Genomic DNA, 13,025 nt, shown 5'->3' with positions numbered 1-13,025 from the left:
TGCTCAAAAGAAACAAAAGTAGCCAAGCGCAAAGTGAGCAGAATTAAAAAAACAATACCCACAATGCAGCGTGAGTTTCTGCAGACCAACAGAAAATCTGATCACAAAGATTGTCCTGAATTCAAGCCTTCCTCATCATCAAACTGTATTCTTTTCAGGAACAATTCTCATTCAGAAGTGTTCACTGTGAGCTGCAAAGGAGTTTCATAAAAGCATACATCTACAGCCCAGATGAAACTGTGGTGGGTAAAGTGTTTCTTCATGTCATGACATCTGTATGTCAAGTTTAAAGTATGACCCAAAGTTTGAAATATAAAAATTTAAATGGAAAACTGTTTTTTTATAGAGAAATTCCCAAACTTCGGCGTGTTCTGCAAAGTCTATATAACAATCACTCAGAGGCATTAAACTATGTGTCTGGAGCTCGTGGGATCCTCTCTCTGATTCAAGGGACAAGATGCAGGGAGTGGTAAGATCGTAATGAAACCTGTGTCATTGTGTTAAATCCTCCTCATTAGCATTTATATTCCCAGAAAATAACATGAACATCAAATAGGTATATGCTCAAATGCAGTTTAAACATGGAAAAGTGAAATAACTTTGTTTAATGCCAAACCAATGTTGAAAGAGTCTACAGGTCCTTCCTACCCCACCTGATTTTGTTTTCTTCAAGAATGTTCAAAATCAAGACTAGTGTAAATTTCATCAATTCAAATGAGATTTGTTTTATTTCAGGCTGACAGTAAAATGCAGGCTTGCGGCGTCCTTGAGGAAAGATGCGGCATGAACTCAAAGTACTCCAAAAAGCAATCGGTAAGGATTTACTGGACTTTTGAACGATGCCTCACTGAGGGGGTTAAGAATCACAAGATTCATGCGAAGGACAGATGAAGTCCATGTTAGTTGTTGTATGTATTTATACTTCAATTTAACAACTTATTTTGCACTTCCTTAACTATTTGAATAATATATTGATGTCAAAAAATATTTTTTCTCCTCCCAGGGAGAAAAAGGGTATGCCTTCCACAGACATTGAAGTTTGCTGTTATGAACAATGGCGTCTTCAAAGCAAAGAATGGAAGGAAAAAGAACATCAACATGACTTTAAGTTCAAAACTGACTGGCAGCATTGATGGGAATTCAGGATGACCTTCCCGTGAGAAATTACTTAATGGCGACATTTATTACTTTCAAAGTTTAATTGTATGAAGCAGAGGTCTTCAACAGGGTCCATGGAATTTTAGTTGATTAGAGAATTTTTTATATTTTTTAATAATAAAGAAAAATTTCAACCAATTTTCTAAGTTAAATGCCTTTAAATACATTAACATAGATCAACATATTGCAATGACAGTAAATGGAGGCAGAAGACATTATCTTTCAGTCAGCAATGCACACATATATATAGTGGGGGTCCTGTATCTCTCCATCAGTTTGGGGGTCTTGGCTGAAAAACATTGAAGACCCCTGGTATGAGGATAGCATTATATAATGCTTGGCATTTCAACACAAGAAATGAAGATAAAGTGGACCACTCAAGGGCGCCATTGACTTTGATTCGTTTCACTGGACACAGAGGGCGATTAAAACCTAAAGATGTTGATCTGCAACTGCATTTTCTCAAGACAGAGGTGTGTGTGTGTGTGAGAGAGACACTTGTGTTGTTTTCCTTAACAAAGGCTATACATGTTTTTATTGTGTTGAGCCTACTTTTTTTAATATACTGTTTGGGGTTTACAATAACACGTTGAAGATCTGCTCTCTCTCTCTCTCTCTCTCTCTCTCTCTCTCTCTCTCTCTCTCTCTCTCTCTCTCTCTCTCTCTCTCTCTTCTTTCTCTCTCTCTATCTCTCAGGAGGACAAACTCAAGACAAAACTCAAAAAATCATCCGGGAGGATAAGAAAACAGTCTACAGCAGTCTGACAGCGACAATCGAGAAAACATGCGAAATGCTATACAGGTGATAAAGAAGATCATAGCATGTTACAACCTGTGGTTAAAATAATGCACATTTGCATCATGATTTTACAGAAACATGGGTTTGACAACAGTGTTTTATTGTAGGCGCGCTTAGCGATTACAGGAACCGGCTCCCTGGAAAACATGAGGCGCACCATTAAGGACCATGTACATGATAAAAAGGACACCATGTTTCAGATGGCGAAAAACATGCTGAAGCAACTAAATAAGTTGAGGGTATATCAGATTTGTGTGTGTATCATTCTGAAAGATGCTTTTGCTCCAGTCACTGTCTGAATCTAAATACACATCTAAACAGTTAATGCTTGTATGATTCAGCAAATCTTGAACACATAATTTGGCTGTGTGAGTGAAAGTAATACCGATGGTTTTGATTTGGGAAAATCTGAAGCAGCTGGAGGAAACCCTGATGGAATCAATCGAGCTGTCACTCTGGACAGATGGCTGCTCATTCCCAGGTAGAAAACATATCATGATAGAATTATTCATTGTATCGATTGTGATAATGTATATTTTACACAATAAGCGTTTGTTTGTTTGCTTTTTAGATGTTTTTTTTCAGTAGAGCTTGACATGGTGGAGACATTCTACAGTCAACTGGAAGCCAACCCAAATCAAACTGAGTTTTCAAACAGATGTTCCTTACTGTCAATGACAAACAATGACAACACGTTACAAGAATAACACAACAAAAATACACATTACACAACTATAATACATTTTCATCAAGATATTATCCTTGTTCTCTTTGAGTGTACTTTGACTTTGTTTTTGTACATTACATGCAAGCGATTTTAATGTTTTTTTGGCATAGGGCGTTTTCATCATGAACTGATCATAGTCTAAAGGAAGGTGGCTGACATGCAGAGGTCCACAGTCTCGTTCAAACCAGGAACATTGTGGTGAAAATGCTACAGATCTTTGCCACTGGGCCCCAATGGCTTTGTCCTTTCAGTGATAATACGTTTTCATGTTTTTCTGTCAATGATTTTATTTATTTTCTTTTGTATTGCTTGATTGGCACATGAGTGCTCCTGATTTTAAGGATGTTTAACGTGAATCTTAGATCTTGAATACCAGTTTTAATTATAGGCTGGATTAGACATAAACTCTTAGCTTTTCAAGTAATGATCTCATATGACTTTGTTTTATTCTACTTTTTATCTTTTTTTGATCTTACAAAATATATTGGATAAATGATTATTGGTGTGTTCTGGAAGGCAGAAAAGGAAGTGTGAAAAATGTCACCTGCAGTGAGCGAGACTTCACTTATTTCAGCTCAAGCTTTGTACTTGTGTTACTGGTTGGACACCAAAAATCTGTAGTATCTCTGTGATACATGAAGCATGTCACTCAAGGTTTTTCGTTGGTCTTACTCCAGTGTGGAATGTTACGTGTACTGTCATACTCTCTTTTTTTACTGTCATACCTCATACACACAACACTGATCTCTCTTCCACAGATATATTATATTTGAAACAGAATAATAGCACATGTAAGAGAAATGAATTGAACATGTGAATGCAAATAACCATGTGTATATTCTGCTGCCGGATACATCGACATTCAGTTTTGAGAAAAAACAATGGAAATCAAAGGGCTCTGCTTAGTGGCAAAAACGATCAAAATCAGAACTTTTTTCCAGAGGATTCTCCTCTGAGTATTCTCCATACTCAGACACGGAGGTTCTCTAATTCTTTCAAACTTCTAAATGATGGAAGTGGCTCTTTAGAAATGTGGATAATTAAGAATTTATTCTGCTCAATGAAAACATGACACTTTGGCATTTTGAAAACATATAAATAAATACATTTATAAACAAGTGCAGCAATGACTGATGGAAGTATAAAGTCAATAGGTAAGGGGTAAGGTTACATGGGGCCTAATATTGTGATTCTGTTCAGTTTAATAGCTCAATTAGAATAAAAATGCTACAAACAATCGAAATAAATATAATAAAAAATGCACAATGTAAACGAATTGTACTGATTATGTTCTGGTTCTGTTCTTTCTCCCCATGTGCCTCATCTTGTTTTGTTTCCATTCAGGATCAAAAAATTACAAAAGCACAACTCTCTCCCACCGGTTTGTGCTATAAACCTTCCTCCACTGCTTTTGGGTCTTGAGAGGAGGCAGGGGTAGTAAAGTTAAGCATCACAGCTGTTCTGATCAAATGTGTCGGCACAAGTCATCATCAGAACGTATTAAATCACATTACATGTAAACAGTTGACCCAAAATCTTTAATCGGAATGATTTAAATAAAACATTTTAAAAAGGCGAGCATGACACCGCAGTTAATGTGGTATCGCAGCGAACAAGAGAGTGTACCAATTTATTAAGATGCGTTTTGATTATATGTTCACATTAATGTTCTTGTATAAAGTGTCAAACCCTAATTTCTTCAATCGGAAATCAAGGTGAAAAAATATATAGAATTTCTACGTCTGTAGCAACAAAAATGACCCACTGAATATCTGCTGCTGTGTTAAGGAACATAAATTTGACCGTTTGCCAGTGTGTAAACAAATACATTTAAACATCTTTTTATTAGGGAATTGATTTAGGTGAAATTACAACAAACTCAGCACCATTAAATAAATAAAACAAAGCACAAATTGGTTTTCAAAGCCCTTTAGCAAAACATGTATAGACATTATACACACTTAAATCACATTAGTGAGTGTCAGCATGAACCTGGTGTTTGTAAATTCACTTACAGCTATAAGCACTAGACGTTTATGAACACAACTGGTAAATATAAGCATGCCAAAATATTACATATAGCAAAGGCAAAGGTCTTATAGGCACAGGTTAATTGTTTGAATATATTTCCCTTCAGCTCTGACCTTGTTCTGGATTGTATTTCAGCACAAATACAGGAGTTATCTTTTTCTTAAAAAAAATGTAAAGTGTGCCTGCCTTGTCATTGATTACTCCAGCTACACGTGTCTTGTCTGTGACAATCAGTTGTTCACACTAAAACACGATAGCTACAACAGTGAGAACAATGGCGTTGTGATAGCGTATACAATCATTTGAATCTCAGAAGGTCGATTAAAGACCATCATATTGTGAGCAGCGCTTGCGGGAGTTCCAGTGTTGCGAAAAGACACATTTTTCATGTTCATGGGAGCTGTTGAGTCACCAGTTAACCGAGAGAGTGCTGCTTCTTCAGGCTGTCTGAGCGCTTTACTCTCTCCTCTGGGGTCTTTCTGTACCAGCTCCTGTGAGGAAACAGCCAGCGACATGTTCCGTTTGAATTGTTAGTGAATTGTTGAATTACAGTTCATTATTTAAATCAACAGAATGTGACTGGTGTGCATAGCCTCTGTCAGGAGCATTAGCATTGTAAATCAGGAGCTCCCTAAAAAGCCAATCAACATTTACTCAGTAGTGCAATATGATAGGAAGACAAGGCAATTTGCAATTATAAGATACAGTTAAAAGTTAAGCATGGTGAAACAAGTAGAAGCGAAAAAACTCACCCCTGTCGGTTCAGCTGGCCTGGGGCAGAAGAATTTTGGCATTGGCTTGGCTTCAAGACTCTGGGAAAGAAAAACTATGATTACCAGCCTGCACTTGTATGAGTCTGCCAACCGGTGCAGTTTCAGACTACATACATTTTTTTCCAGACTAATTTGAGGTCACCGTTACCTTTGACATGTGAATTCTAATCAGGTAATGTTTGAGTCGAACTGAGTGTTTGTACCAAATTTGAAGAAACAACGTGTTTCTGAGATGTTGCATTCACACGACCAAAAACTGGTGTTGTAAGGTCACAGTGACCCTGACCTTTGGCCAGTGAATTCTAATCAGTTCATCCGCACGTCCAAGTAAACATTTGTACCAAATATGAAAGGTTTGACTGGAGGTGTTCCGGAAATATCTCGTTTACGAGGCAAAAAATGTGAAATGTGGTTTGTGAAGTCAAAGTGACTGAGCTTTCACCACCAAAATCTGTTCAATTCATCCTTGAGTCAAACCTGTTCTTGAGATTTTGTGTTCACAAGAATTGGACGGTGTCATTTAGTTTCACCTTTGTGCTCAATATCTTCTCGTAGTATTCATTGTCCCCAGAAAATCAGTTTTCCAAATATAGCCTTGAGTTTTTATGCCTGTGCACAGACAGCAACCAGAAAACTTCCTCCTGGCTGCTGTCTGTGCACAGGCATAAAAACTCAAGGCTATATTTGGAGAACTGATTTTCTGGGGACAATGAATACTACGAGAACATATTGAGCACAAAGGTGAAACAAAATTCCACAGCTGTGTTAGCACCTGTTGGTAGTGGGGCTCTTTGGCTTCTGCTGCATCTTCCTCGGCTGTGCTGGGGATTCACCAACCCTGAAAGAAATAGCAATTAATAGAGATAGAAATACAGCCGGCCGCTGAATAATTAAAAATATCAACATCTAAAACCAAAACCAATATACAATGAAGGATGTGTTTCTCTTTCCCATATTACCTATTTTTCCTGTCCAGAGACCTCTGTGTGGCAGCAGACAGAACCGCTCTTTCTTTGGGGCACTTGGTTTTTTCCTGTAGGTTCCCAACAATCAGGAATTAGCGTTTATGTTCCAAGTACTGACATAAAACAAAGCATGTCAAAAGGTTGTTTGAAAAAAATGTCTGACTTAAACATTACACAGATTGGCCAGTTATGTTTTTTGTTTTAGTTACCAAGTCTCGAAGTTTCCTCTCTGCACGGAGCTCCCTGTCCTGCTGCAGCAACGCTAATCGATCTCCCAGAGGCATTTCAAAGAAGATGTCATGGATGTCATATAGGGCTGCACGTAACTGAGGGGCAAAAGATACACATGCATATAAACACAAGGAAAGATGGACCCATGCTGTCTAAAAAAAGTAACTACACATTCATACCTGGGCTCTAACCCTCTCCTGCAGGGAGAGATCTTGAGCTGAGAAGGTGCATCTCTTTTGCGGGGCTTCAGTTCTGAATGAACGGATGAACTCCTGTGTATCCTGTGGAAACATGTGTTTTTTTTACCAACTCACAAACATGACTTAATTTATTCATTGGATAACTTTTATTATACTAACATTGGTGCTTTTGATTTGTTGTAAACGTTTTGAGCATGTTTTGTTTTGTGTGAATGGTCGGCATTTGTATAGCACTTCTCTTGTCTTGATGACAACTCAAAGCACTTTACAGCATCTTGGCCAAGGACATTTCTGCACATGGAATCACCGAACTTCTGGTTAGTGTGCGACCCGCTGTACCTCCTGGGCCACAGCCACCCACCCTTGCGTGTGTGTGTAACCTCACCACGATGGTCTGGCGCAGGTGTTTGACCTTCTCTGTCCTGAGTAATCTGCGAGTGAGGAAGCCTCGAGTGATAGCACCAATTCGACAGAATGCCATCTGCTGCTCTGCTGTCAGAATCTGCAAATCACAACAAAGACGCATGTGGATGGGGATGTGAAGACAGGATCACTGAGAAGGTTTGAAAAATAAAGGTCAATCTATTAAATATACGTGTGCAGACGTCACCGAGCTTGCAGAGTTACGAAGGTTTCTTCCCGGGGAAGTCCACGGGTTAATGCGGCTATTTAAATTCACAATTTATCAAGTCCAGCAGGGGCTAGAAGTGGACCTAGAGCGCTGACTTCACCAAACTTTGCTTGGAATATTACCCATAGTTCATAGCAACATGTATACGATGATGTAAAACAAAGGAACAGGGATTATAATAGTGTACTATACTTGTTTTGAGTACATTTGCATTTTATCATAGGCTGACTGATTAGCAGTGTTTAGCAGCTCACTTACAGAGAAAGGACGGTTTCTGTTATACAATGTGAAGCTGCCGACCTCAAACATATTTTGCATTAATTGCCAGTGTCAGTACAGTAAAAAATCATTCGGAAAGCCGCCATGAAAAGGGTTACTGGGTCAGGAGTTATGATCCACATCCATGGAATGAGATCAGAAGTCCTTTTTCAGTGCACTTGACCTCCTCAAGTCTGCAAGATATACCCACCAGACTTAGCCTTGCTCGAGGTTTGCTGGCCGCCCAAGTGGGCCCCCACAGGTACACTGGAGGCTGGACAGAGGGAGTGCACACACTGGGACTGACAGGACTGGGAAAACCTGTGGAGAGTGACAAACAGATCATATAAATTTAAACACACACTTCTAACTGGTACAATGAACACTGACCAGGCTAATTTCGCAAATACTGCTGTTGTGCTCAGAACATGGCAATCCTGCAGCGAAGCATGTGCCAAATAAATGTTTTTGTTTTATCTTATCCAAAGGGCGGCATGGCGGTGCAGTTGTTAGCACAGCAAGATTAGAATCCCAGTTCGGGCCGGGGTCTTTCAGTGTGGAGTTTGCATGTTCTCCCCTCTGTCCGCGTGGGTTCTCTGCGGGTACTCCAGCTTCTTCCCGCAGTCCAAAGACTTGGAGACTGGGGTTAGGTTCATGGGAGACTCTTAATTGACTGTAAGTGAGAAATTGTGTGTGAATGATTGTTTGTCTCTGTATAACCAGCCCTGCAATACGCTGGCAACTAACTACTGACGATCAAAACGAAAACGACCATATCCCTAACCAGGATATATAACTACTGTATAAGCATTACTCTTCCATTCTTAGCTCCTCAGAGTTGGACAGTGTTTTGTTAGTATTGGATATCTATGGCTCTAATGAGGTTTTTTTTGCATCTGTAATTGTTACATGCCTACAAAATGATAGTTTTATCTTGTTTAGGTTATGAGACAAAAAAACTCTGACTTGAGTTAATGAGCTCCACTACTCCACTACCTTTCTCTGAGCAAGCAGTCTTTTGTCACTACTGTCATATCAACATGATAATAAGTGAGCATTGTGAAGTTGTACCTCTGCTGTGTCCAGGTGATCGCTCAGATGGTGTGTGGGCAAGGCTGTGGCAAGAGGGGCTCACAACAGGACAGCTGTCACTCACAGACCTACGATTCCACGCATAACCATCCCCACTCAGAGGCCGCACACACCCCTGCTCCGTCAGTCTTCTCTCTGTCTCCTCCAGCTCCTGAACACAAAAGATAATATAAAGCACAATAATGTTGGTGTCTTCTACGATGTAGAATAAATATTGTGTGATTCCATCTGCTGACCATTCGGAGGCACTGTTGCTCTTCCTCCTGCTCAGCCAGGAGCCTCGTCATCTGCAAAGCGTGCTCCTCCTCCAGACGTCTTTGCATGTCCTCTAGAGCCTGCGTTCGCCTCTGGGTCTCCTCTGTTGACGTGCCCAAACAAACACACAAACATGAATAAAAAGATGTTTAACCTTAAAGCTGCAGTGGGAGAAAAATGTGGCTAAGACAACAGTTATCTCTGTAGATTTTAGTAAAAACAATGGGAGAGAGATTCACCTGTCTTGCCGGCCTGTGCTTCAGGTGCATTTCTGATCCATCCATTGTTTGGCCCCTGAGGATCATCAGGCTCCATCCTGAGTGTGACATGAGTCATGTCAGGAGCCACATGGGGCCTCAGCAGAGTTGGGGAAGGATTCTCTATGTCATACGACTGGCTTAAGGCGGCTGCAGGGGTGCGCCGACTTGGAGCCAACCAAGTAGCTCCTGCCATGAAACGAGGGATCCTTTCCTGGCTGCGGTCTATGTGCTCAACTCCAGAGGGGTAGGTATGCAGCTGGCTATCCAGGGTGTGGCAGCGCCGTCGGAAACTTGCAGCTGGAGGATCATGGTGTCCCATTGTGCTGGGCGTTGAGGCACTGATGGGGCTACAGGCCTCGTGTACTGGACTGCTACCACAATGAATGGATTGACGATTGCCGCTCCTGCCCCCTCCTTCACTCCCCACTGAGCCCCGGTGATCGGAGGACTTTGTGGCCCCTGCGAGAGCTTCTCCCCAATCTGCCATGCTAACACCTTCCCCTGGCCTTCCTGGGTTTCGGGGGATAAGATCTGCTGGGCCAATGGGAAATGAAATATGGATGTTGCCTGTAGAGACTGGGCGTGGTCTACGCCTCCGTGCACAGGGACGAATGCTGGACTCTATACTGGGGAGATAGGCATACCGTTCAGGTAGACTCGGTGAGAGGCCACCAGACTGTTGGAAACTGGGGTCATATGGACTTTGATGCTGGATCGGGGTCTGAGGTGTGCTAATAAGGCTATGATGCAGACTGAATCCAAACTCGATGTCCGTGTCCCCAGTTGGACTACAGCTCCTAATCTCCTTGACAGGGACAGTCTCAGACATAGGAGTCCGGGTGACTGTGTGGTCAACTTCTGACCCCGGCTGACTCTGCTCTCTCTTCACATACTCTCTTGATTTCTTAAGAAGGCTATCCAAACTAATATCCTCATCGTCCTCCTCTTCCTCCTCACTCTTTTCTTCACTCATCACCTTCACTTCCTCCACTGTATTGTAGCCACTGAGGGTGGGGCTCTCTGAGATTGGGGTTGGAAGCCAATCATTTGTCTGAAGCCCAAATCCAGGCTCTCTGGGAAGTCCAGGTGAGTCAGTCACCAGGGTGTAGCCACTCACTGTCGCAGATTTAGAAACTGGCAGCTTGTCAACCTCTTCACTCTGTGCTTTGTGTGTCTGTGCAGAAATAACAAGTAAATATGACGAATCAGTAAAAATGATGAACAATGATGAACAACTGCAAAAATATAAACCAACAATCACCTGCTGACCTATCTCATCAAAACAACATTGGTTTAAAACTATTTATTCATCACACTGACATACAAACAATTAAAATCAGAAAGTGTCAGATAGGTCAGTGCTGGTAGGCAAATAGAAGCCAGACTGAAAAATTGACAAGACACTGAATGTGTGCATGCTATTTCCAGGCCATTCATCACCTCAGACTCTTTAGGCTGAATTGTTGATGTTGGTTTTTCTTCTTTTTTTTTTACACCCTTGCTTGTGGGAGAATCCACAACACAGAGACCGCAGTTACTGCAGACAACAACTGACCAATCACGTTTATTCAAAGACCTGAAATTTAATGATTGGAGCAGATTTGCAAATGGACAATATTGCTTTGGATGTTGAGTTGACAAAACTCGACCATCATCAGGTTACAACGGCACAGCCTGATGTTGAGTCAGACAACCTAGATATTCAAGTCTGTAAATGTCGCTGGAGATTCTAGGACAGACAGTTTTGTGCTGTATTGTGCGACTGACACACAGACCTATTTCATATTTGAACATTTCAAATTAAGCACATTGTAAGACTCCATAACATAATGTTCGTTTCACTCATCCCTTTTTTTTTTCTGGCCTGGAACCATGTTGTGCTACTGACCTGAGCCTGACCCAGTATGTCCTGAACTCGGGCCAACAGCTTGTTCCTCTGCTGGTTCTGCCTGTCCACCTCCCGCTGGACCGCCCGTTCTCTGTGGCCACACATCACAGCACGCTGCTCTGCACTCAGCTGGAAAAAGACAATACACACTCACTGATCCAAAACAACGTGTGAATCTTGAGCTATAACTGACACATCTTCGAGCATTATCATCACACAGGAGGCATGATAAGTCAATAACTCATGGTTTGCAATAGACAAAATGTATTTAAAAAACACAATCAAACACAACTCCACTTTGTGTCTCCTTTCTTTGAGTGGGAGAAAACATCTTCCACTGGTCTCTCCACCATCCGGCTGTTCCTGAAAACTAATTTTCTCAGCAGTCACCGGCAGATAGGATTCTCCTGACTGACATCAAACAGCCATGATGTTCCTCGTCATGAATTATCTCCCGTCTTTCCGATGCCAACTGCTTATGCAGGCCTCACAAAGAATGAAATGCTACCTTTAATTTAATCATTTGTATGAAAAAACAAATTTTCCTGTTGCTATGCGGCATATAGAGAGTAACACATATACAGATTCTCCAGGGAAACCAAACAAACATTTTGCTACAACACAGCAGAGGCAATTGTGTGACAGCAAAACGACCTGGTCTGGATATCAAGCCATCTGCAACCCTCTTCAAAACCCTCACACGCTGTGGCTTCTGTCTACTTTCGATGAAGAGACTGGTTGAGCTGCCTCTTGTGTTCTCATGCCTTCTTACCAGTGGCGAAAGCACAGCTCTTCCATAGAAGCGGATGACGGAGAGAGCCTTGAGGGAACACAGCGGCTCACATGTCACCTTCTTGAATTGGCCCTTCTCCTCCCGCAGTGTGGCCAAACTCCGCAGGCAGAACTCCTCGTAGCTCTCCATCTCTTGACCCCCACACATCCACACTCTGAGAGGGGAACACACACCATGTAGCCTGTTAAATCAAACAGAGAGTGTGGGGTTAGATGTCAGCGCAGGGGAGCTTCCAGGCTGCACTGGGTGTGGATCTCATCTGGGAAGCATTATGGGATCATGAGTGGAAGAGCAAGACACATCGGCTCCAACAAAAAAGGCTCTGTCTGCTCTTAGTGTCCTTTTTCTTTTTTTCTTTTTTAATCACACTCATCACATTCCTGCCATTCCTTTCTATCACACAGAGGCGGGGACTGACTTCCAATTCCGTGTGTCATGAAGTCTAATCAATGCAGTTTCTATTTCTGAAAATGACGCTGCACAGGGAGGCAGTGAAACCCAGGTCGTTGGATGTGTGGATGGAATTAACAGAAAAGCTTTTAACCGACGGTACAGCCTCGCATCTTTTACAGAATCAAATCACCACCCACTGCTGAGCTTTCCATTCAGCCAGCTCCACATTGTATCCCCTGCGATCACAACCGGCAGATTTGAAGGCGTGACAACAAGAAACGCTCGATTTTCACAAACCAGAAAAGACGTTTTAGTGCAGATGCATAGAGACAGATGACAAACCCGTGATTACATCCGGTTGTCATTTTCTTACCTTCACAAATAAAAGCAGTCTCCTTTTTGCCTTTCACCCGGCGGTGCGCGTTACACGTTGACGCGTATCGTAAGAGAGACGACGACTACAAAGTGGACTCCACGTTCCTCCTCTCAACCTCGAGCCGCACATCATCATCATCACCACCACCAACATCATCATCCTCATCATCATCCTCTTCCGGGCTCCAACAGCGCC

At 41.8% G+C, this 13,025-nt stretch overlaps 1 protein-coding gene across 2 annotated transcripts; it reads right to left on the bottom strand.

The window, feature by feature from the left end:
* Nucleotides 1–4,597: 4,597 nt before the first annotated feature.
* Nucleotides 4,598–13,025, bottom strand: LOC118123344 (centriolar coiled-coil protein of 110 kDa-like). 2 transcript variants are annotated; one of them, XM_047344014.1, is made up of 14 exons: nucleotides 12,828–13,025; nucleotides 12,041–12,242; nucleotides 11,269–11,397; nucleotides 9,360–10,554; nucleotides 9,102–9,223; nucleotides 8,845–9,016; nucleotides 7,985–8,094; nucleotides 7,270–7,386; nucleotides 6,864–6,965; nucleotides 6,663–6,779; nucleotides 6,448–6,521; nucleotides 6,261–6,326; nucleotides 5,468–5,527; nucleotides 4,598–5,206 (listed from the first exon to the last, which is right to left on the bottom strand). In XM_047344014.1, exons 2-14 carry the CDS (start codon nucleotides 12,206–12,208, stop codon nucleotides 5,131–5,133), a joined length of 2,508 nt encoding a protein of 835 aa, XP_047199970.1. In that variant the 5' UTR covers nucleotides 12,209–12,242; nucleotides 12,828–13,025; the 3' UTR covers nucleotides 4,598–5,130. The 2 variants fall into 2 exon arrangements, with proteins under 2 accessions (XP_047199970.1, XP_047199971.1); XM_047344015.1 differs by having other exon boundaries at nucleotides 12,041–12,215.

Source organism: Hippoglossus stenolepis, chromosome 16 (assembly GCF_022539355.2).
Source record: "Hippoglossus stenolepis isolate QCI-W04-F060 chromosome 16, HSTE1.2, whole genome shotgun sequence".
NCBI lineage: Eukaryota > Metazoa > Chordata > Actinopteri > Pleuronectiformes > Pleuronectidae > Hippoglossus > Hippoglossus stenolepis.
Note: the sequence above shows the minus strand (reverse complement) of the source record. Positions and strands in the feature narration are given on the sequence as shown.